Source organism: Oncorhynchus kisutch, linkage group LG23 (assembly GCF_002021735.2).
Source record: "Oncorhynchus kisutch isolate 150728-3 linkage group LG23, Okis_V2, whole genome shotgun sequence".
Taxonomy (NCBI): Eukaryota; Metazoa; Chordata; class Actinopteri; order Salmoniformes; family Salmonidae; genus Oncorhynchus; species Oncorhynchus kisutch.
This window is the reverse complement of record NC_034196.2, coordinates 34,972,206-34,998,378: the sequence shown is the minus strand read 5'-3', so window position 1 is coordinate 34,998,378 and position 26,173 is coordinate 34,972,206. Positions and strand designations below refer to the sequence as shown.

Here is a 26,173-nt window from a genome sequence, read left to right as displayed (position 1 = left end):
GTCCATATATAGGCCAATTGAAATTAATTAATTAGCCCTAATCTATGGATTTCACAAGACTGTACAGGGGTGCATCCATTGGGTGTGCCTTGGAGGGCTCACTCACTTGCAGCCAGGTCCAGCCAATCAGAATGAGTTTGTCCCCACAAAAAGGCATAATTATATGCAAATACTTGTCAGCCTCCTTCCCAGCATGGCTACAAATTCTCTAAAAGGATGTTCGAGGCACCTAATGGTTGAAAACATGGGACCAACACATGTTGTGTGTATATTTTTGTTCCGTGTACATTTCCAAGGCAACAAATCCTCTAAAACTAACCTTCTCTGGGGTAGGCTAACGCTGAGCTTTCTCATATATCCTGAATGAATTGTCTGATTTGCGAGTTAAGGACCAATGAAATCAGATCGATAGGAGTGGGGGAAAAAGGGGCTTGTGCATTGATAAGCACCTCAAAATAAGTTAACAATAGGTCATAAAATATGTCACTTTTGCCCATAAGATGGCTCTAATTTTGACTATTTTCAAATAGCCTGAAGAAATTTACAATAACTTTTCTAGAGTAAAGACGTCCCCATATATAGGTTCAGTTTGCTCCAAGCAGAACTGGGCTAGGCAATGCAAACTTCTGTGCTCACACTCCCTAAAGACCTTCGCTTGAAAAACTAGAAGAAAGAGCCAATATTACTGTTTGTCTATTTTGAGCCACTGTAGTAACAATATAGCCAGAAACACTTCCTCAAAATAGATACATCAAGAAATCTATATAGAATTCTTTACGTTTTGCAGAGGAGGTCTTAGTTGCACAATTACACATCAGTTTAGTGCAGTAATTCTCAAGTGGATGATAGCAAACACTTCATTGAAGAATCCCGTCCATAGTTCCCACCCCTACTGTAAACCAATCACTGATGAAGGGGTGTAGACTTTGACTACTAAACTTCCACTTGCCTCAACAAAAGAAATTGGTGTAACACGAGTTCCGTCACTAAAATGGAAACAAACGATTGGCTTCTATTCGAAACCAATCAACCATTTTCTTACACGTCATTAGATTGCGACTCAATCACGTTGAGGACAACACGCTTGACGGTACCGAATGTAAAATATTTTCGTAGCAATTTTCCTCAATGTTTCAACAGAATACAATCCGGGTTACGAATCGTATATTTTGGCAAAGTTATACTTTGTTGAGATCATGGACTCAGTTATCAAGGACAAGACTACTGCACGTACAACCGCTTGCATCAGGGACCAGTCAATGGTCCTCTTCACAGTCAAGACACAGCAGTGGTCCGATTTTGCCAGTTGCTTTCAGGCAGTATCGAAGAGACGTACCTCTACATAACCAATTCTCTACCACAACACACGTCTGCAGCGATTCTATTGGGAAGATTCATTCAACGCATTACCACTTGGTTTACACATGCAAGGTAATGGATGAGATTTTAAATGGAAGATAAGTTATTTTTTTACATCATGTTTCTACAGTGACAGTCGTAGCATGATTTGGCAATAAAGATTTGGTTGGTGAGGTGCTGGACTTCGGGTTAGAAGGTAAATTGTTCGAGACCTGCATCCTGCCTGTGTCATTACAATATATATAAATATAGGACAAAACACACATTGCAATAACAATACATCACGCAAAGCAGCCACAACTGTCAGTAAGATGATGATTGAGTCTTTGAATGAAGAGTTTGAGATCAAACTGTCCAGGTTGAGTGTTTATTTGCAGCTTGTTTCTGTCTCTTGCTGCAGCAAACTGAAAAGATCAGTTTTGCCTTTTAGATAATAATGAATACGATTATATGGATAGTTTTATAAAGTTCAGATTCACCCAGACTCTTCTAATGAACTGTATCATTATTTGACTGTAAATGATCTGTATGCTCAACCAGGTCAACGAAGATGATATCCAAGGTAGCCTATCATAAAGGTGTTGTCCTAGTGACCTGCCCAGGATGTGAAAAACACCACATTATTGCTGACAACTTGGGTTGGTTCTCTGATCTGAAGGGAAAGAGGTTGGTAACCAAGTTATTATAGGTCTGAACATTTGACATGCATGCATTCTACAGTTGTGGCCAAAGGTTTTGAGAATGACACATTATTTTTCACAAAGTCTGCTGCCTCAGTTTGTATGAAGGCAATTTGCATATACTCCAGAATGTTATGGAGAGTGATCAGATGAATTGCAATTAATTGCAAAGTCCCTCTTTGCCATGCAAATGAACTGAATCCCCCAAAAACATTTCCACTGCTTTTCAGCCCTGCCACAAAAGGACCAGTTGACATGTCAGTGATTCTCTCGTTAACACGGGTGGGAGTGTTGATGAGGACAAGGCTGGCGATCACTCTGTCGTGCTGATTGAGTTCGAATAACAGACTGGAAGCTTCAAAAGGAGGGTGGTGCTTGGAATCATTGTTCTTCCTTTGTTGACCATGGTTACCTGCAAGGAAACACGTGCTGTCATCATTGCTTTGCACAAAAAGGGCTTCACAGGCAAGGATATTGCTGCCAGTAAGATCAACCATTTATCGGATCATCAAGAACTTCAAGGAGAGCAGTTCAATTGTTGTGAAGAAGGCTTCAGGGCCCCCAGAGAAAGTCCAGCAAGCCCCTGGACCGTCTGCTAAAGTTGATTCAGCTGTGGGATCGGGGCACCACCAGTACAGAGCTTGCTCAGGAATGGCAGCAGGCAGGTGTGAGTGCATCTGCACGCACAGTGAAGCAAAGACTTTTGGAGGATGGCCTGGTGTCAAGGAGGGCAGCAAAGAAGCCACTTCTCTCCAGGAAAAACATCAGGGACAGACTAATATTCTTCAAAAGGTACAGGAAGTGGACTGCTGAGAACTGGGGTAAAGTAATTTTCTCTGATCAATCCCCTTTCCGATTGTTTGGGGAATACGGAAAAAAGCTTGTCCGTAGAAGACAAGGTGAGCGCTACCATCAGTCCTGTGTCATGCCAACACTAAAGCATCCTGAGGCCATGCATGTGTGGGATTGCTTCTCAGCCAAGGGAGTGGGATCACTCACAATTTTGCCTAAGAGCACAGACATGAATAAAGAATGGTACCAACACATCCTCCGAGAGCAACTTCTCCCAACCATCTAGGAACAGTTTGCTGACGACCAATGCCTTTTCCAGCATAATGGAGCACCTTGCCATAAGGCAAAAGTGATAACTAAGTGGCTCGGGGAACAAAACATCGATATTTTGGGTCCATGGCCAGGAAACTCCCCAGACTTTAATCCCATTTAGAACTTGTGGTCAATCCTCAAGAGGCAGGTGGACAAACAAAAAAACACAATTTTTTAAAATTTGTAATCGACTAGCCGGACTGTTCCCCGGACAAGGCTATTGAACCTGACATTGGTGTCTGTCTTTATTCCTTTATCCAACATATCATACAGAAACATGGTATCAGAAGTGGCTCGGAAAACACACGTTTGTTATTTTTGTAGCTAAATACAGTATAGGCGCAGTTACGTTCCATATGCGAACACACGCCGTTTCCTACTCACAACACGGATCAACTCGTTGTTAGCTGGCTAGCTAGCATCACTACCTACTTCGATGACTGAAGGCAAAGAAATCTCATATTCCATTGCTATGGCAGCGAACATTCCGCCACCAAATCCCATGGTTCTCACAGGGGACTGGAATACTAATTGGGACAACTTCAGGGATGAATTCGAGGACTATGCGCTGGCGACCGGTCTACATGAGAAACCCAACGAGGTACAAGCTGCAACTCTGAGGAGTTTAATGGGCAGCGTATGCAGGCATATCTACCCGCACAATCTCACCCTCACAGCACGACAACAGTGTGATGCAAAGGCTATATTGGATGCATTGGAGAATTATTTCAAACCCGCCAGAAACGTAATTTACGAGCGGTTCGTTTTCGGAAGCTGCAAACAGGAAGAGGGTGAGTCAGTACACAACTTTGTAACCCGTTTGAGAGAGAAATCCGCCAATTGTGAATACGGGGGATTGAAAGATGAATTGATTCGTGACAAAATAGTGCTGGGAATTGCAAATGAGGATACACGCCGGCGTCTACTGAGAGAGAGAGACTTAACATTAGTAACTGCCATCGAAATGTGCTAACATCTGACAAAAATATCTAAAGACACTGAAGCAGCAAACTTTGTGGAAATTAATATTTGTGTCATTCTCAAAACCTTTGGCAACGACTGTGTTACAAGGATATGTATCATCCCTATTGATAGTGATATGCACAGAAGAGAAATGGAACTGCAGTCATAGTGAATCAGAAGTGAATCCCGTTTTAATAGGTTGTAACGTTTGTGTGGACTAAAGGGCCCTACACACTTCACACAAATGCAGCATCATTTTCTCACACAGTTCTAGGTACTTGAGATTTGGACCAAACTATATACGATGCTCCTTTGCTCTGTTTGCATGAAGTGTGTAGCCTCCTTAAGATGAGTATTATTCCTGAATCATTCTTTTTTATTATTCATGTTGGTTATTTTTCCTACAGGAACATTGAGGAAATCCTTGCAGCGAAAGGGGAGAAAGTGAAGAGGGTAGAAGAAGAGGCGGCCTTCGAGATTGTTATAGATGAGTCCGGCAAGGATACAACACAGACTGCTCAAGATGCAAAGAAACCTTCACCAGAGTCTGATGACTCAGGGAAATCATGACTAACTCTCTGTGGGTGTGTGTGCGCACAACAAGGACATCGTTCTCTATGAGGGGAAAAATTGCTATGGAACACTTCTTTTGATATTTCTATCTCCATGTTGTTTTCATAAGATGTTGATCATTTCTTATCAATTTCTTATACCAACTGAACACTACTGCCAGAATATTCCTTGGGTTTACACCAATCTTACTACTACTGCACTGATCACACTCAAACAGAAGAGGCTGATGCTTACAATTAATTTTTATTGTAAAGTTGTATGATATAAAGCATGAAGAATTAACATCCAAAGGCCCATTTAGGGCCATGGCAAACTGCCTATCATAGACCCTCTCCCTCTTCCTCCATGGTGTCCTCCAGCAGCACATGAAAGCAATGCTGTCAATCCACATGGAAGCAGAACATAGAGTGCTCCTGTATAACAATTATCCCGTCAGGAATTAGTAGAACAGTCATTGAACGAATGGGATTCACAGTAATACATTTGTCTGAAAATGTTCAATCATGAACCCCAGTTCTGGAGCCCCTATCCTCTCATCACAAGCCCAATCACTTACCTCATCTGCTCTTCTGTGTTTTCCTCTTCCTGCCTCGCTCCCTTTCATCCTTTCCTATTGATGCTTCAACAGATAAAGAGACCTCATATGCCACAATCTGTTTCAGGAAAAACACATCTGAAAGCCCACTCACTTGAGGTGAATAATCACATGAGATCAGGAATTGAATACAGTTGTCTACAGAGAACAGGCTTTGATAGTAAACACTTACCTAATGTAGTCATCCAGCTGTGCTCCTCCTCCAACCCTCCCATCCTTTCCAATTGCTGCTTCAACAGATCTGTTTCTTTGGCTACTCTTTTCATCTATCTCAGACTTGAACAGGCTTAGAAAGAGGACAAAAGGAAGCCAAAGCAACTTTAACTTGACCTTTTATCCCATGGTCCTTCCTGATTCTGTCCATCAGAACTTGAATTCTATATCTCCTACTTCCCTCCTGATAAACCACTCTGGTCTCTCTTCCTCCTCTCTCATGTTTCCTCCTCTTCACCCTCATGCCTGGCTTCCTTATAATTTGTTCCTCCTTTTGCTTATTTTCTCGATTGTCTTTACTCTTCAAAAAAAACTAATTTGTTGTTTATTTACATCTATCAACATACCTAGGAGCATTGACTTGTACATTTCTTTTGTCTGCTCCCTTTCTTTTGTCATCTACTGAAAAGTTGTCGATGCCTCGTCCGCCGCTTTCTTCTGCTTCTTCCTTGTTCTCCTCTTTGCAGACTGTGCGTGAGCGGTCTCTGGACGCTGCTCCCTCTCTTCCCTCCGCACAGAGGCGTCAGATGTAGACGTTGTGACCTCGTATGCCACCACCTGTTTTGCTCTCTGTGTCTGTCCTTTTTTCTGACACAGCGCACGTCTCTTTTCTCTTTCAATCTGTGCATTCCTCTCTTCTCTCTCATACAGTTTCTCCATCTCCATCTTGAACCTGGCCTCGTGATCTTTTATTCTTTGAAGATCTGCTCTCTTCTTATCCTCGTCCCGTATCCTTGTCTGCCTTTTCTGTTCCTCCTTCTCTTGTTCCTGCTGTATCTTCAATCTCCTTTTCTGTTCCTCTTTCCTCCTCTTCCCTTCTTTCTCTCGTGCCTTTTGCTGCATCTCCAACACCTTCATTCTCTCCTTTTCCCTGTTCCTCTCCTCCTCCATCCTCTGTTTCTCCATCTTTTTCTCTTCCTCTGCCCTCTTTTTCTCTTCTTTTGCACGGGCCTTCTGTTGCATCTCCTGCTGCTTTCTTTCTTTTTTCTCGCGCTTTTTCTCTTGCTCTTGTCTCTTTTTCTCATGTTCGATCTTTAGTTTCATCTCTGCCTTCTCCCTTTTCCTCTGCTCCTCTAACTTGTTTTTTTCCATATTTTCTGTCCTTTTCCTTTCCTCCTCATTCAATTTCTTCTGCCTCTTTTCCCACTTTTTGAGCTCTTCGTCCCTGGCTTTTTCCTTCCTCCTTTCAATCTTCATCATCTCTTCATTTCTCTTAGCCTCATACTTGAAATATTTGATCCTGTCTGCGTAGCTCATGGCATTAAGTTCTTCTATCCCTCGGCTCGCCATCATAGACATTGCATTGGCGGTTGCAAATCTCCCTTCCATTTTACCACTATCAATCTCCTTCCTGTCCCTCTTACCATAAGGATCCCTGTGTAGACATCTCTGCTGTTGTCCACTCATGCTCTCCTCACTTTCACTACTCCCCTCCTGACTTGTGTCCTCACTCACACTCTGAGACACATCATGCTCAGACGAGCACGAGGGAGTCACAGCATTCTCAGTGATGACGCGGAGCGCCTTGATGTAGTCAGCTTCTGTGTTCACTCTGTGAGCGAGCGGGCACAGCTCCTCGTAAATGGATTTCCATGTGAGTGACTCCTCACAAACGTCGTTAGGCAGGTATAGATCAGATGATTGCCTCTTGAGCACATTCACAACCTCTGCCAGGTCCTGCTGGGTGCCCCCCTGAGTGTCCTCTCGGGCGGCCACTGGCGTGGCCTCTGGGCTGGCCGGACGCTCGGGGGCTGTGGCAGGGGTATTAGATCGTTTTACTGCAGAGAAGCAGGAGGCCTCAGTGTCATCGTTCTTGTCATCACTGTTTGCCATTTTCTTCAGAATCTCTTCCTTTCTCTTTTGGGCCATCCTCTCTTTCAGCTGTGCTTTATACATGCTTGCAATTTCTGCTCCTCTCCGTTGAACTTCCTCAGACAATTCCTCAGACGATGCAGTCTCTGGCCTCTTAACCTCATCCTTGACCTTTGCCTGGCCAGTCAATGGGGACCTGGGGTGGACCTGCGGATGGGTCAATCTCATCCGGGCAGGAGGGCCGGAAGCCAGGAGGTGGGATGGGACAGCAAATCGGTGTGAAGCGTGTGGGTGTGACGTCTTGGACGGAGAATGAGGCCATTTATCAGGGGAGTTGCAGCTCTGTGTGTCCAGAGGGGGAAAGATTGAGTGTTTCTTAGGTGGGTCCTTCTGGGTGCCGGCAGCATGCTGGTCAGGCTCCGATTGGCTGTTGGCGAGGTACCTGTGGTGGTTGTACCAGGGGAAAGCTGGCAGTGTCGGGGAGACGGGACAAATAATGGAGGAGGTGGAGCGCTGCTTGATCACCCCTTTATCCACCCCAATCTGTATGATGACAGACCCACTTTTATTACTTAATAACTTGATGGTTATTGTTATTACTATCTTAAAACAATTACATGTGTATGGGTAATAAATATCATAGAGAAAACACGTTTTATTACTGTATATTAGCCTATTAGGAAAATGGGAAGGTCCACACTTTTGGAATCATTCCAATTCAGAAATTCTTCCATTCCTTTACAACTTTATTCTAAGAATGCACACCTTCCTAAGAATACTACCATTGCAGAACACAGGCCTTCCTCAGAATACTACCATTGCAGAATGCAGACCTTCTTAAAAATAGTACCAGTCAAGAATTCAGACCTTCCTGAGAATACTACCAGTGCAGAATGCAGACCTTCCTGGGAATACTACCAGTGCAGAATGCAGACCTTCCTGAGAATACTACCAGTGCAGAATGCAGACCTTCTTAATAATACTACCAGTGCAGAATGCAGACCTTCCTGAGAATACTACCAGTGCAGAATGCAGACCTTCTTAATAATACTACCAGTGCAGAATTCAGACCTTCCTGAGAATACTACCAGTGCAGATTGCAGAACTTCTAAATAATCTACCAGTGCAGAATTCAGACCTTCCTGAGAATACTACCAGTGCAGAATGCAGACCTTCCTGGGAATACTACCAGTGCAGAATGCAGACCTTCCTGAGAATACTACCAGTGCAGAATGCAGACCTTCTTAATAATACTACCAATGCAGAATGCAGAACTTCTTAATAATACTACAAGTGCAGAATGCAGACCGTCTTAATAATACTACCAGTGCAGAATGCAGAACTTCTTAATAATACTACCAGTGCAGAATGCAGACCTTCTTAATAATACTACCAGTGCAGAATGCAGAACTTCTTAATAATACTACCAGTGCAGAATGCAGACCTTCTTAATAATACTACCAGTGCAGAATGCAGACCTTCTTAATAATACTACCAGTGCAGAATGCAGAACTTCTTAATAATACTACCAGTGCAGAATGCAGACCTTCTTAAAAATACTACCAGTGCAGAATTCAGAGCTTCCTGAGAATACTACCAGTGCAGAATGCAGACCTTCCTGGGAATACTACCAGTGCAGAATGCAGACCTTCCTGAGAATACTACCAGTGCAGAATGCAGACCTTCTTAATAATACTACCAGTGCAGAATGCAGATCTTCTTAATAATACTACCAGTGCAGAATGCAGACCTTCTTAATAATACTACAAGTGCAGAATGCAGACCTTCTTAATAATACTACCAGTGCAGAATTCTGACCTTCCTGAGAATACTCCCTATGCAGAATGCAGACCTTCTTAATAATACTACCAGTGCAGAATTCAGACCTTCCTGAGAATACTACCAGTGCAGAATGCAGACCTTCTTAATAATACTACCAGTGCAGAATGCAGACCTTCTTAATAATACTACCAGTGCAGAATGCAGACCTTCTTAATAATACTACCAGTGCAGAATTCAGACTTTCTTAATAATACTACCAGTGCAGAATGCAGACGTTCTTAATAATACTACCAGTGCAGAATTCAGACCGTCTTAATAATACTACCAGTGCAGAATGCAGACCTTCTTAATAATACTACCAGTGCAGAATGCAGACCTTCTTAATAATACTACCAGTGCAGAATTCAGACCTTCCTGAGAATACTTCCAGTGTGCAGTTATTTTCTTGCCTTCTTATTTCACTATTCTATCTATTTAGATCTAATTTCTGTATATCAGGATTGGGACCATCTAAAGCAACTGCAGTATATCTACTGATATGAAAGACTGATTAAAGAAAACTGCTCTTGTTACCTCCGCCAAGAGTTGGTGCAGCCTAAATATTTCTCCATACAGCGCCTTAATCTCCCTCATGTTTCCTCGCTCAGTTCTCCATGTCTCTCTAGCCAATCTCCAATGGGCGAGGTCAAGGTCATGGATATCCTCCCGCATGCCTAGTTCAACCTGGGTTCCCTTCTCATTTAGCCTCTTCTTTTTCCTCTTCTTCTGGATTGAATCGGTGTTCTCCTTGTCCTGCCTACACACCTTTGGGGCAGTAGGGATATTGAGAATAGAACATGGTATATTTTATTTTACTCATTGGATTATTATGTGCCTTCCATTGTATTTCATTATTATAGAATATCAATAAGGTATAATGTTGACACTAGATCAAGCCGTAGTTTGTACAAAGTTTACACTGATTGGCCATACATGATTAGTCTGGACCCCTTTAGTGGGTCGTAGATTTAGCCTGCAGATGGGACTTACATTAAGGCTGGGGAGTTGTGAGGAGTTGTGAGGCTGGTGTGTTCTGGGCCTGTGGAGTTCAGTAGTTCCTGTACAGAAATCATCCTGTGCAGTCCGTTTTGCCCATGGCTAGAAATGAAAATGATGACAAACATGCAGTCAGAAATGAGGTTATCATGATACAAGCTTGTTATTTTCAATCTTAGAAAAGCTCATAGGCCTATATGTCAAAGTGATGATTTTAAATCACTGGAGTTTTGACTATGGGGGTGGTGAGAGAAAAGAGATTCTAACCATTCTTATGATGAGCCTTGGAAAGGAGAACTTTCCCATAGTTCCTTCAATTACAGTAATCCTGAAAAAGATACAATATGGCTTAAAATTATGATTATATTATTCAAATTATCTAAATTAAATTGTGCCACAAAGTAGGCCTTTTCACACTAAATCACAAGTGGTCACAACTACTTACCACCAAAATAACCATCTAAAATATAGCAATGATTTTGACCCTGAATTGAACTTGTAAGTGTTGCTGTAATATGACAGTAATGCTATGGCAAACCTTTTAGGCTGTCATCAAACCAGAATACAATCATTTATGACATCACAATTGTGATGTAATGTGGTGCCATGGGAAGCCACACCCACCATGACAGACAACAAATCACCAGAGCCACATAGGCCTATTAACCAATGAATCCACTTCTATGTTTGAAATACAGTATATTTAGTACTAGTAAGCTCATAAACATAGTAAAAACCCCACTGTAGCAATGTGTATCACTTCACAGCTACTGTTCATGATGCATCATGAGTGGCTGTCCTCTGATGGGACCCTATTCCCTACATAGTGTACAACTTTTGACCAGGGCTGATAATGTACTTTATAGGGTTGATTTGGGATGCACATAGGACTATGTAAAAAGTACCTTTGTTCATCCTCATATTCAATTTTGCTTTGACATTAACAGATTTTTACTAAGTGAAAATTATGGGACAACAAGAAAGGCATGTATTCATAAGAAAGACTGTATGTGTTGTAAATTCAATGTAGATTCCAGTTTCAAATGGTAGACATTGTAACTCTTCAGGATGTGGCAGAGTATGAAAACTTTGCACTGTCTCTGATGCAGGTGTTTTTTTTCTCCCACTCATTATGACATCACTGTGACATCATATGGTGGACATTGTCCCTGAGTTTGGCATCTCCGGGGATAATATGCTGTGTGCAGACCACTGTCACACATATGCACTAGTGCAATCATTGTATTTCCTCCTGCATGAATGTATAATTGCAACATTACATCATTTTTACAATTGTGTGTCTTCCTATGGGACTCACAATCACGGCCGAATGTGACACAGCCTGGATTCAAACCAGAGACTGTAGTGACGCCTCTTGCACTGAGATGCAGTGCTTCAGACCGCTGCACCACTCGGAAGGCCAATATAAACGCATCTTCAAAGAATTTACTGAGTTACAGTCCATATATAGGCCAATTGAAATGAATGAATTAGTCCCTAATCTATGGATTTCACATGACTGTACAGGGGTGCATCCATTGGGTGGGCCTTGGAGGGCTCACCCACTTGCAGCCAGGCCCAGCCAATCAGAATGAGTTTGTCCCCACAAAAAGGCATTATTATATGCAAATACTTGTCAGCACTATACATGAACACTAACAATGTCTACACGGTTTCCCACAGCAGATATTTATTTTCTGTCAATGGGGAGCCCACCATCATAGCCAAGATCCACAACAAGATATCAGAGGTGGGCCAGAGAACACGCAGGATTGAACTAAACATCCAGAAAGTCTGACCCCTCTACAACATGCCATACTCTTTTTGAACAGACGGCATCAGATACATGGCCTACACATACTAAGACAGAGGAGCGCTGTTCTGCTGTCTCAGATGCTTTATCTGAGGTTGATGTGTCTTTCTGTCAATAGTGTGCAACTGCAGCCCACATTTCGGGGTGTCCCTGCATGAGGGCATTCCTGCATCTGCTACATTATGCACAGTACTGTTCACTATATACTATGGATGCACATTAACACTGTCTATAATGCACAATCTGTCGTTGGGGTTGATGACTTAAAAACAAGTGCTCCCAACTGCATCTGTTCTGGTGACACAGGAGTTTGAAGTGGAGGGAGTACAGGGCTTAGCATGTCCCCCAAGGAGGCTAAAAAAAGATTTTGACTTGGAAAAGTTGAATATTTTCAGGAGTCAGGTAATTGTTTAAGGGAGGAGGATTGGATGGAAAGAGAGAGCAGGTTGAAAAGACTGAGGGAGGCAGAGGATGGGTTTGTATCTGTTGAAGATAGCAATGACAAGGGAGAGGGAATGTCGAGGAAGATTGGTATCAAGTTGAAACAGAGTGGGCCGGACACCAGTTTGAGTTCTGGAGGTGAAATGGAAGGGGCAGAAGGTGTTGTGAGGAGCTTGGAGCCCAAGCCTTCCATTGATGGGCATGGCTATGATAAATAAACGATTGGTTCAGTGGGAGTAAGATTTTTGAAGATGGTGGAACCAGGCCTTTTGTCTGATCCATGGTCGGTTTCAAGTTGGGTGGAAAATATGTTGGGTGCCATTGAGTCGGTGAAGGTAACCCTGAGTGGAGGTGTCTGGTGCGAGAGAAGCAGGTTGAGGTGGCCAGGGTCATTGTAGTGAAGAAGATGTTGTATGCAGAGGAAGTGGAGGGTGGATCAAGGGTGAGGGATTCTGAGAGGATCCCTGAGAATAGTAGATCTTTGCCAGAACAGAGGGATAGGCCAATGAGTGATATATGTTTCAATGAGTTTGGCTTAGCATTCATAGCCATTGTTATCTGCAGTACCGCAGAGATGACACGTAAGTCATAGAAAATAGATGTTGTGGTGGCAGCTGCAGAGAAGTACTTGGGGGTATGAGATTAGATTTCAGAAGAGTTACAGGGTGTGTTGAGTTGTAGTGTCCCGTCCTCTTGGGTCGTTGGCCTGGGGTAGGATAAGGCAGGGTTAAAGTAGTGGAATAAGTTGATGGGTTTTAATGAGTGTAGGGCAAGTTAAATATTTTTTTTTTTTAGAATTTTTCACGTTTCCCCTTTACAATTTTGTATCACAAAGGTAATGGATTCATACTGTAGTTCAGTAGAGGGCGATAATGCAACATTTTGGATGCCAACCGTCTTTAAACCTCACAGAAGGAGAAGAAGAAGAATGCACCTGTTCTTTTGTGATTGTTGCCCTGCCCACTATTTAACTGGAAGGAGAGCTATTCCACACGATTGTTTATGCTTTTTCTTTGGTTGTTTTTTCCAAATCTTCAAATCACTTATATCATGGGGCCCAATTTGTGCCATGAAAATGCACCCCACAGCATGGCACCACCAGCCTGCAATGTTGAAAAGTGGCATGATAGATGCATGTACTTGTGGGTTTCTCCATACCCAAGTCATCCCATCAGCGTGAAACGCCAAGAACCGGTATTCATCAGACCAGACAACGTTTTTCCAAATCAGTATTTCCTAAGCTCACTGCAACCACAGTTTCTTGGTGGAATTCTGCAATGTTTTGGGTGTCATACCCCATTCGTGTCAAGGTACTACAAGTTGTGAAATATTTTATGGGTCTTTGGGCATCAATATAATATTTGACTGTCAGTTGACTGACTGTTGCTCGGCACAATTCGTGTCAGCCTCCTTTTTCCTCTATCATATATGACCCGTTTTCGATCATCGGCCTGCCGTTGGCCGGATGTCCTTTGGGTGGTGGACCATCCTTGACACACAGAAAACTGATTGTGAACAACCCAGCAACGTCGCAGTTCTTGACACTCAAATTGAGTCTGGCACCTACTACCATACCCTGTTCAAACGTACTTAAATGTTTTTGTCTTGCCCATTCCCTCTGAATGGTACAGATACACAATCCATGTCTCAAGGCTTAACAAGCCTCCTTTTAAAGGGCTGCAATCCCGTTAACCTGGATGATATGACAAGTCAGTGAAAGTGCAGGGCGCCAAATTCAAAAGAACAAATCTCATAATTAAAATTCCTCAAACAGACATGTATTTTATACCATTTTAAAGGTAATCTTGTTGTTAATCCCACCACATTGTCCAATTTCAAATATGCTTTACAGCGAAAGCACCACAAATGATTATGTTAGGTCACCGCCAAGCCACAGAAAAACCCAGCCATTTTTCCAGCCAAAGAGTGGTCACAAAAAGAGAAAATAAATCACTAACCTTTGATTTTCATCAGATGACACTCATAGGACTTCATGTTACACAATACATGTGTGTTTTGTTTGATAAAGTTGATATTTATATAAAATATTTGAAGTTTACATTGGTGCGTTACGTTCACTAGTTCCAAAAACATCCAGTGATTTTTGCATAGTCACATCGATTCAACAGAAATACTCAAATGTAGATGATAATACAAGTTATACACATGGAATTATAGATATACCTCTCCTTAATGCAACCTCTGTGTCTGATGTAAAAAACTTGACGTAAAAATAAACCATGCAATAATGAGACGGCACTCAGAAAAATAATCAACAAACCAGAAATGACATGCTAAATATTCCCTTACCTTTGATCTTCATCAGAATGCACTCCCAGGAATCGCAGTTCCACAATAAATGCTTGATTTGTTCGATAATGTCCGTTATTTATGTTTATGAATGTTATGTTAAGTAGCTACTTTTGTTAGTGTTAGGTACACATATCCAAACGCTCGTGCATTACTTCGGACAAAAACTTCAAAGTTATATTACTGGTCGAAGAAACATTTCAAACTAAGTATAGAATCAATCATTAGGATGTTTTTATCATAAATCTTCAATAAAGTTCCAACCGGAGGATTCCTTTGTCTACAGGAGCTACGGAACGCAAGTCGATATCATGTGGAATGCGCGTGACCAGGAAATGTCTCTCTGCCAGTAACCTGACTCATTCAGCTCTTATTCAGTCCCACCACACAGTAGAAACCTCATTTCAAGTTTCTAAAGACGGTTGACATCTAGTGGAAGCCCTAGGAAGTGCAACTTCATTCATATCCCAATGTGAATTCAATAGGGCCTGAGTTGAAAATCGACCAACCTCAGATGTCTCACTTCCTGTTTGGATTTCTTCTCAGGTTTTTGCCTGCTGTTATACTCAGACATCATTCAAACAGTTTTAGAAACTTCAGTGTTTTCTATCCAATACTACTAATAATATGCATATATTAGCGACTGAGGAGCAGGCCGTTTACTCTGGGCACCTTCCATCCAAGCTACTCAATACTGCCCCTGCAGCCATAAGAAGTTAAAATAGTGTCTGTGAGTATAACAGAACTGATATTCAGGAAGTAGGATTTTTTTTCTTTTTTTCTATTCAATGCCATTACAGTATCCATTGACTTAGGACTCAAATTGCAGTTCCTATGCCTTCCACGAGATGTCAAGTGTTTAGAAATTGTTTCAGGCTTGTATTCTGAAAAATGAGGGCGTAAGAGCAGTCTGAATGAGTGGACCCTGCCGTGTCAGAGCTTTTTCATGAGCACGACCAAGAGTGCCTTTCTTGTTTACCTTTTTATATTGACAATGTTATTGTCCGGTTGAAATATTATTGATTGTTGAGGCTAAAAACAACCTGAGGATTGAATATAAACATCGTTTGACATGTTTCTATGAACTTTACGGATACAATTTGGATTTTTTGTCTGCCTGTTGTGACTGCGTTTGAGCCTGTGGATTACTGAAAAAAACATGTGAACAAAACGGATGTTTATCGAACAAAATGAACATTTATTGAATAAATGAACGTCTTCTGAGGGCAACCATATGAAGATCACGAAAGCTAAGTTATTAATTTTATCTCTATTTCTGACTTGTGTAACTCTTCTACTTGGCTGGTTACTGTTTGTAATGATTTGTCTGCTGGGCTAAGTTCTCAAATAATTGTAAGGTATGCTTTTGCCGTAAAGCATTTTTTAAATCTGACACCGTGGTTGGATTCACAAGAAGTCAATCTTTAAACCTATGTAAAAATAGTTGTATCTTTTCTGAATTTTTATAATGAGTATTTCTGTATTTGAATTTGGCGCTCTGCAATCTCACTGGATGTTGGCCAGGTGGGATGCTAGCGTCCCACATACCCTAGAGAGGTCAACCTGGTCCTAACCTTCATATACACTGATTTGAAGTGGATTTAACAGGTGGCCTCAATAAGGGTCAAAACCTTCACTTGGTCAGTCTGTCATGGAAAGATCAGGTGTTCCTAATGTTTTGTACACTGTATATTGCTCTGTTACCTTTTCTATATACTTAATCTGGTTTTAGTCATTTAAGTTGACACTGAAAAGGTTTTTTCATTCAGAATGTTAAGAAATAATTTCTGGAAACGCTGAAATAATTTAATGAGTTAATATCCGAGGCCAATACTCTAGCGACAGATGGATTTAAGACGAGGTGTTGATTTGTTCTACAGGAAGACCGATTAGCTGTGAAGTCACGTTGGCCGGAGAAAGATGGCGTCGCTTCTATCCCCTACAAGATCAACGATTATCTGGGTGAGTGTTGAATACAGTAGGAGAGATGAACACTAACACTAGATGTTTTTTAATACAATGGGAATCAGTGGTGGAAAAAGTACCCAATTGTCGTACTTGAGTAAAAGTAAAGATGCCTTAAAAGAACGTTACTCAAATAAGTCACGCAGTAAAATACTACTTGAGTCGAAGTATTTGGTTCTAAATATACGGAGGTATCAAAGGAATAAATAATTTCCTTCTATTAAGCAAAGCAGGCGGAATCATTTTCTTGTTTTAAAAATAAGTGGATAGCCGGGGGCATACTCAACACTCAGACATAACTTACAGAAGATGCACTTGTGTTTTGTGAGTCTGCCAGATCAGAGAGACGAGGGATGACCGTGTGTGTGAATTGGACCATTTTCCTGTCCTGCTAAGCATTCAAAATGTAATGAGTACTTTAGGGTGTCAGGTGAAAGGTATCGAGTAAAAAGTACATTATTTTCTTTAGGAATGTAGTGAAGTAAAAGCACAGATACCCGAAACGACTTGAGTACTTTACACCACTGGTGGGAATGGTATGCACCGTCTAATGGTAGATTGTCTCTGATCCACACAGTGGACAGAAAGAAAACCATGCTAGCAGCGTTCAAGCTCATTTCAGACCAGACGTGCATCCGCTTCCACGAATACACCAATGGGATTAACTACATCGAGTTCATCTCTGGGACAGGGTGAGACCAAAGGGGGCACACTAACACATTATCTCCTTCCCAGCAGTTTAGTTCATTCACAACCTCTCCTTCCTTTTCCTGTGTTCATGCAGAATGTTTTGGGACTATATCAAAAAGACTAATGAAACAATAGAGTAAAATGCCCCTTTAAACAAGTGTTTCAAAGAGGGTGGGTGACATGCATACAAACTGTTCATAAATTGCAGTGAAAACATACACCTAACACTACCAGCCCCAATGGCCTTATCTCAGAAGACAATCCAAATATCTGATGAATAGGTGGGAATGATAGTGCAGCACAGCCTTCTCACCAGCAGGTTGACCAGGTCTATTTTGCTGTAGTGTTCCTCCGCGATGACCTGAGCCATGACGGCATGGATGGTTTTCTCTGTAGGGAAGAAGCGCCTCAGCGGCGGCGGGGTCGTGTCTTGGAACAGCTCCGTCCGCACGTACTGGACCATCTGGTTCTTTACCTCCTTCACCTTCCTCACCCCCTGCTGCACCAACGCTCGGATGTAACCTTTGACCCTGTCGTCCATCTGATCTGCACCCGAGGCAACGAGGAGAGAGTGGCTTTTGTTAAGTAGGGAGAAAATACCCATAACCACTGTTACAGGGTCAGATACTTGTATTCCACAGGGAATTTCAAGAGATCAAGGATTTATTACATCAGTGTACCGAACAGACATACAGGCATACAGATACTAGTTATGTAGCCTAAAGAGAGTCCAATGCAATAGATCCCATGGTCATAGTATAGTAATACCTTTCCAATAGGATGGCCCTTGTGGTCAGTGACACTGGGTATTTTGAGGAAATACTGTATCTTCCACTGCACTGAGGCTGGGTCTGTCTGGAGAGCTTGTTTGATGGAAATAGACATGACCCTCCTCAACCGTGATGTGTCCTTCTCCAACTGATGCAGTATGGAGCAAGCGCACACACACACACACAGATATAATTATGTATATTAGTCTGATGTGCATTCTAATGTTGACTGTGGTGCACGGTCACTGGAGTTACATTATCACGTTATCTACCCGAAGGAGTTATTCGGCTGGCTCCTCCGTCGCGACGTTACCTGAACGCCCATCTGCGGCCTGCTAACCGTTAGCTGTCTTACCGGCTGCTATCTGAATAGACAATCGGACAATTTTTTATTTATTTTTTTATTATTATTATTATGTTTTCTTCTTGGGCCTCTATAACTATATCTATTGTTTTTATTTTTGTTGTTGTTGTGTGATTTGGATTGATCCCCTCTACCACACGGAACCCCACTAATCTACTGACGGAGCGCAGGAGGTGGCTAACAACAGACCTCCATCCTATGCTAGCTTGCTACCGATGCCCTGGCTAGCTGTCTAAATCACCAACCAACCTCTCCACTCACCGGACCCTTTTGATCACTCGACTAAGCATGCCTCTCCTTAATGTCAATATGTCTTGTCCATTTCTGTTCTGGTTAGTGTTTATTGGCTTATTTCACTGTAGAGCCTCTAGTCCTGCTCACTATACCTTATCCAACCTATTAGTTCCACCACCCACACATGCAATGACATCTCCTGGTTTCAACGATGTTTCTAGAGACAATATCTCTCTCTTCATCACTCAATACCTAGGTTTACCTCCACTGTATTCACATCCTACCATACATTTGTCTGTACATTATACCTTGATGCTATTTTATCGCCCCCAGAAACCTCCTTTTACTCTATGTTCCAGACGTTCTAGACGACCAATTCTCATAGCTTTTAGCCGTACCCTTATTCTACTCCTCCTATGTTCCTCTGGCGATGTAGAGGTGAATCCAGGCCCTGCAGTGCCTAGCTCCACTCCTATTCCCCAGGCGCTCTCTTTTGACGACTTCTGTAACCGTAATAGCCTTGGTTTCATGCATGTTAACATTAGAAGCCTCCTCCCTAAGTTTGTTCTATTCACTGCTTTAGCACACTCTGCCAACCCGGATGTTCTAGCTGTGTCTGAATCCTGGCTTAGGAAGACCACCAAAAACTCAGACATTTTAATTCCAAACTACAACATTTTCAGACAAGATAGAACTGCCAAAGGGGGCGGTGTTGCAATCTACTGCAAAGATAGCCTGCAGAGTTCTGTCCTACTATCCAGGTCTGTACCCAAACAATTTGAACTTCTACTTTTAAAAATCCACCTCTCTAAAAACAAGTCTCTCACCGTTGCCGCCTGCTATAGACCACCCTCTGCCCCCAGCTGTGCTCTGGACACCATATGTGAACTGATTGCCCCCCATCTATCTTCAGAGTTCGTGCTGCTAGGCGACCTAAACTGGAACATGCTTAACACCCCAGCCATCCTACAATCTAAACTTGATGCCCTCAATCTCACACAAATAATCAATGAACCTACCAGGTACCTCCCCAAAACCTTAAACACGGGCACCCTCATAGATATCATCCTAACCAACTTCCCCTCTAAATACACCTCTGCTGTCTTCAACCAAGATCTCAGCGATCACTGCCTCATTGCCTGCATCCGTAATGGGTCAGCGGTCAAACGACCTCCACTCATCACTGTAAAACGCTCCCTGAAACACTTCTGCGAGCAGGCCTTTCTAATCGACCTGGCCGGGGTATCCTGGAAGGATATTGATCTCATCCCGTCAGTAGAGGATGCCTGGATATTTTTTTTAAATGCCTTCCTAACCATCTTAAATAAACATGCCCCATTTAAGAAATTTAGAACCAGGAACAGATATAGCCCTTGGTTCTCCCCAGACCTGACTGCCCTTAACCAACACAAAAACATCCTATGGCGTTCTGCATTAGCATCGAACAGCCCCCGTGATATGCAGCTGTTCAGGGAAGCTAGAAATCATTATACACAGGCAGTTAGAAAAGCCAAGGCTAGCTTTTTCAAGCAGAAATTTGCTTCCTGCAACACTAACTCAAAAAAGTTCTGGGACACTGTAAAGTCCATGGAGAATAAGAACACCTCCTCCCAGCTGCCCACTGCACTGAAGATAGGAAACACTGTCACCACTGATAAATCCACCATAATTGAGAATTTCAATAAGCATTTTTCTACGGCTGGCCATGCTTTCCACCTGGCTACTCCTACCCCGGACAACAGCACTGCACCCCCAACAGCAACTCGCCCAAGCCTTCCCCATTTCTCCTTCTCCCAAATCCATTCAGCTGATGTTCTGAAAGAGCTGCAAAATCTGGACCCCTACAAATCAGCCGGGCTAGACAATCTGGACCCTTTCTTTCTAAAATTATCTGCCGAAATTGTTGCCACCCCTATTACTAGCCTGTTCAACCTCTCTTTCGTGTCGTCTGAGATTCCCAAAGATTGGAAAGCAGCTGCGGTCATCCCCCTCTTCAAAGGGGGGGACACTCTTGACCCAAACTGCTACAGACCTATATCTATCCTACCGTGCCTTTCTAAGGTCTTCGAAAGCCAAGTCAACAAACAGATTACCGACCATTTCGAATCTCACCATACCTTCTCTGCTATGCAATCCGGTTTCAGAGCTGGTCATGGGTGCACCTCAGCCACGCTCAAGGTCCTAAACGATATCTTAACCGCCATCGATAAGAAACATTACTGTGCAGCCGTATTCATTGATCTGGCCAAGGCTTTCGACTCTGTCAATCACCATATCCTCATCGGCAGACTCGACAGCCTTGGTTTCTCAAATGATTGCCTCGCCTGGTTCACCAACTACTTCTCTGATAGAGTTCAGTGTGTCAAATCGGAGGGTCTGCTGTCCGGACCTCTGGAAGTCTCTATGGGGGTGCCACAGGGTTCAATTCTTGGACCGACTCTCTTCTCTGTATACATCAATGAGGTCGCTCTTGCTGCTGGTGAGTCCCTGATCCACCTCTACGCAGACGACACCATTCTGTATACTTCCGGCCCTTCTTTGGACACTGTGTTAACAACCCTCCAGGCAAGCTTCAATGCCATACAACTCTCCTTCCGTGGCCTCCAATTGCTCTTAAATACAAGTAAAACTAAATGCATGCTCTTCAACCGATCGCTACCTGCACCTACCCGCCTGTCCAACATCACTACTCTGGACGGCTCTGACTTAGAATACGTGGACAACTACAAATACTTAGGTGTCTGGTTAGACTGTAAACTCTCCTTCCAGACCCATATCAAACATCTCCAATCCAAAGTTAAATCTAGAATTGGCTTCCTATTTCGCAACAAAGCATCCTTCACTCATGCTGCCAAACATACCCTTGTAAAACTGACCATCCTACCAATCCTCGACTTTGGCGATGTCATTTACAAAATAGCCTCCAATACCCTACTCAACAAATTGGATGCAGTCTATCACAGTGCAATCCGTTTTATCACCAAAGCCCCATATACTACCCACCATTGCGACCTGTACGCTCTCGTTGGCTGGCCCTCGCTTCATACTCGTCGCCAAACCCACTGGCTCCATGTCATCTACAAGACCCTGCTAGGTAAAGTCCCCCCTTATCTCAGCTCGCTGGTCACCATAGCATCTCCCACCTGTAGCACACGCTCCAGCAGGTATATCTCTCTAGTCACCCCCAAAACCAATTCTTTCTTTGGCCGCCTCTCCTTCCAGTTCTCTGCTGCCAATGACTGGAACGAACTACAAAAATCTCTGAAACTGGAAACACTTATCTCCCTCACTAGCTTTAAGCACCAACTGTCAGAGCAGCTCACAGATTACTGCACCTGTACATAGCCCACCTATAATTTAGCCCAAACAACTACCTCTTTCCCAACTGTATTTAATTTTAATGTATTTATTTATTTTGCTCCTTTGCACCCCATTATTTTTTATTTCTACTTTGCACATTCTTCCATTGCAAAACTACCATTCCAGTATTTTACTTGCTATATTGTATTTACTTTGCCATCATGGCCTTTTTTGCCTTTACCTCCCTTCTCACCTCATTTGCTCACATTGTATATAGACTTGTTTATACTGCATTATTGACTGTATGTTTGTTTTTACTCCATGTGTAACTCTGTGTCGTTTTATCTGTCGAACTGCTTTGCTTTATCTTGGCCAGGTCGCAATTGTAAATGAGAACTTGTTCTCAACTTGCCTACCTGGTTAAATAAAGGTGTTCTCAACTTGCCTACCTGGTTAAATAAAGGTGTTCTCAACTTGCCTACCTGGTTAAATAAAGGTGTTCTCAACTTGCCTACCTGGTTAAATAAAGGTGTTCTCAACTTGCCTACCTGGTTAAATAAAGGTGTTCTCAACTTGCCTACCTGGTTAAATAAAGGTGTTCTCAACTTGCCTACCTGGTTAAATAAAGGTGTTCTCAACTTGCCTACCTGGTTAAATAAAGGTAAAATAAATAAAAATAAATAAATAATAAACATATATAAACAAACCGTTTCACCCGTACTTTGAATCCAGGGAACTTCACAATGCGGCTGATTGTGAACACAGCAGGGCATGCTACTTTCTTGGTTTTCAGCAACAGGTTTCTTTTTTCCTTGCCATCTTTTTCCTGAAATATCAAAATCAAATGTTAATTGTCACATGTAAACAACTGGTGTAAACCAACAGCGACATGCTTACAGGTCCTTCTCAACAAAGTAAAATAACAGAAAAACAATAACAAGGAATGAATACACAATGAGTAACAATAACTTTATATATATATATATATATATATATATAGATATATATATATATATATATATATACACGGTGTACCTGTACTGTGTCGATGTGCAAGGGTACAAGGTTATTGAGGTAGATATGTACATATTAGGTAGAGGTAAAGTGACTAGGCAACAGGATAGATAATAAACAGTAGCATCAGCGTATGTGATGAGTCAAAGGAGTTAGTGCAAAAAGGGTCAATGCAGATGGTCCGGGTAGCTATTTGATTAACTATTTAGCAGTCTTAAGGCTTGGGGGTAGATGCGGTTCAGGGTCCTGTTGGTTCAAGACTTGTTGCATCGGTACCGCTTGCCGTGCTGTAGCAGAGAGAACAGTCTATGGCATGGGTGGCTGGAGTCTGATAATTTTTAGGGGCTTCTTCTGACACTGCCTGGTATAGAGGTCCTGGATGGTAGGTAGCACTGCTCCAGTGATGTACTGGGCCGTACGCACTACCCTCTGTAGCGCCTTGCGGTCAGATACAGAGCTGATGCCATACCAAGCTGTGATGCACCCAGATGCTCTCAATGGTGCAGCTGTAGAACTTTTTGAGGATTTGAGAAAATGAGTGGTAGGTAAGAATGGAATTGTTGAGATTGGTTGTGAACCTCAACTACATAGAAGCATTGATGGAACCAGGGTCGTATTCATTAGGCTCCATATGGAAGAAAATGTAATTAAATAGGGAGGGACAACCTTTACTCCAATAAGAAAAGCTCCTTTACATTTTCAGTTGCACAATGCTTTTTAACGCTTTTCCATAGTGCCCTAATGAATTAGTTTCAGGTCTAGATGCAAAATACATCCTAGCTACAGATTGTTACACCTGAAATTGTGATCTAACCAAATATTTAAGGACCTAGACAGCATTGCCAATATAAGGTTGGTGGAAAATTATCTGTGCTACACCAAACGGTATCTAACCTGTAACTCCCAGTAATGGATACCAAAAATATTTTGTTCATCACATTATCCGGTGTAACAATCTGTAGCTACATGGAACACTTGAACCATTTCAGAATATCATAGATAGTAGCACCCTTTGATCCTCAAGTTCCTGCCTCTTCTTGAATCGACACTTTGCCCGGCCCCTGTGGCATCCCATTAGCTTGTGTCCGATGAACATGAAGGGTACTCTGTCAAAGGGGATAGAGGGAGTACCCTTGCCGTACTTCCATTCCCAGTATAACCGGTTCTTGTGGTCCTGTGGTTTCCAACCTGTTTAGCAGAACACATTGAAAGAGCCATGAGTCCAGAGGTGTGTTCCTTAGTCTGATTTGCAGCAAAACATTTTCTGTTGCAAAACGTTTTGTCAACGGAAGCCGTTTACTTTCTAGGAACCAAACAGAACTAAAACGGGGAGGGACTTACCTGAATGTGTCCAATAGTTGCAAAGCGTTTTGTTTGGAGTAAACTGTTTCCGTTGCAAAATGCAACACAAAAACGTTTGCAATCGTATCCGACTAATGAATACACCAGTAGTTTGTGGAGGTTACATCACTACATAAGAATATTAATCAAGCAATGTAGGTAGTGTTAGGGTTGCGTAAATTCGAATCTGGTATCAGGATAAATATAACAATGAGTCACCGATTTTATACTATGTATTTTTTATTAGCTAAGTAATAAATGGCAAATGCAACTTTCGTATATACGGGCTCACTGTAATACCACGCAGGGCAGAACAGAGAACTGACAAGATGTATGTAAACAGTATTCTTTATACGGTGATAGACATAGTTCCAACACGTCTGTTGGCCTATCACAGTAGAGACTGGGCGTGGTTTAAACTTGCCCAGCCTATTGCAGGCGCTCAGGCGGGTCCCCGCCTCTTGGCGCTTCTTGGAGTTCTCCCTCCTCGATGTATAGATCCTTACTGTTCTGGTATCGCAGCCTAGTTAGAACAGTTGTTGTTCAGTATTTTTCCATCTCAGTTAAACCTCGTGATGACCACCCCTCCCTATCACAACTTTGTAAGATACAGCAAGTCACAGCAAGTCACACCATGTGCTCAATATTGTTACATACAAACACAAGGACAAAGCATCTGCTGGGCTGTTATCTACAGTTTTGCAACATGCAGGTCACACCATGTTACTCAGTTCTTGTCACACACAAACAGGCAAGTAGCAAGCAGTTGTTTAATCTCATGATGCTCCAGTGCACAAATGCAGACACCTCACACAACCAACATCAGACAAATTTAATCATATATATCTAATGGCTATAATGTAAAATACAGGATCCAACAGTAGCTAAAATAGTATGGAACTGCTGAAACATAGCCATGTTACTCTGGTGATTGTTTGCACATTCTGCAGCTTGATCAATGCACGTTTCCTACAGGCACACTCTTTGGCTAACGTCGAGTTAGTTTACCTTGGTCATTGAATCGCTTGTCCACACGGTAAGAAATATATTTCACACAGGTTGACTCTTCCACGTGTGAGATATGCTTATTGACCTCTTCAATTGTTTCAAATACAGCTTCGTCGCTCATTTTTATTTATAATCTGCTACCAATACATTTAAACATTCAAAAAATGTCGCTAGCTAAACTAAAGCAGTAATGTTTGCGATTATTTAATTGGTTCACGTGCGGATCAATAGACCCGCCTTCTTAAAATGGTGGTTTCTCATTGGTGTAACGCGAGTGCCGTCACTAAAATGGAAACAAACGATTGGCTTCTATTCGAAACCAATCAACCATTTTCTTACGCGTCAATCAGGTTGAGGACAACACGCTTGACGGTACCGAATTTAAAATATTTTCGTAGCAATTTTCCTCAATGTTTCAACAGAATACAATCCGGGTTACGAATCGTATATTTTGGCATGCATCAGGGACCAGTCAATGGTGCTCTTCACAGTCAAGACACAGCAGTGGTCCGATTTTGCCAGTTTGCAAGTTATACTTTGTCAAGATCATGGACTCAGTTATCAAGGACAAGACTACTGCACGTACAACCGCTTGCATCAGGGACCAGTCAATGTTGCTCTTCACAGTCAAGACACAGCAGTGGTCCGATTTTGCCAGTTGCTTTCAGGCAGTATCGAAGAGACGTACCTCTATTTGGCAATCAAGATTTGGTTGGTGAGGTGATCAAAACACTGGTACTCAGGGCCCGTATCCACAAAACATCTCAGAGTAGGAGTGTGATGGATTTTTATTTAACTAGGCAATTC

General features: G+C 42.3%; 2 protein-coding genes and 1 long non-coding RNA gene across 6 annotated transcripts in view; 1 reads left to right on the top strand and 2 right to left on the bottom strand.

Moving 5' to 3' along the window:
- Positions 1-5,334, bottom strand: part of LOC116356540 (golgin subfamily A member 6-like protein 22) — an 11,250-nt gene extending 5,916 nt beyond the window's left edge. For all 3 annotated transcript variants that reach the window (XM_031802316.1, XM_031802318.1, XM_031802317.1), the window contains exon 1: positions 5,236-5,334. In XM_031802316.1, coding sequence (XP_031658176.1) covers positions 5,236-5,240 — 5 coding nt within the window. In that variant the 5' untranslated portion in view covers positions 5,241-5,334. The remainder of the gene's footprint in view (positions 1-5,235) is intronic.
- Positions 660-11,407, top strand: LOC109877926 (uncharacterized). Of its 2 annotated transcripts, XR_004204945.1 has the most exons (4): positions 660-1,431; positions 1,490-1,555; positions 1,900-2,025; positions 4,514-6,457. It is a non-coding gene; the product is annotated as an uncharacterized LOC109877926 (long non-coding RNA). The 2 variants fall into 2 exon arrangements; XR_004204944.1 differs by lacking the exon at positions 1,490-1,555 and having other exon boundaries at positions 686-1,431; positions 4,514-11,407.
- Positions 5,864-26,173, bottom strand: LOC116356541 (trichohyalin). The gene is made up of 8 exons (XM_031802319.1): positions 25,367-26,173; positions 24,027-24,205; positions 22,725-22,829; positions 17,649-17,881; positions 10,384-10,444; positions 10,111-10,218; positions 9,655-9,885; positions 5,864-7,842 (listed from the first exon to the last, which is right to left on the bottom strand). Exons 5-8 carry the CDS (start codon positions 10,420-10,422, stop codon positions 5,887-5,889), a joined length of 2,334 nt encoding a protein of 777 aa, XP_031658179.1. The 5' UTR covers positions 10,423-10,444; positions 17,649-17,881; positions 22,725-22,829; positions 24,027-24,205; positions 25,367-26,173; the 3' UTR covers positions 5,864-5,886.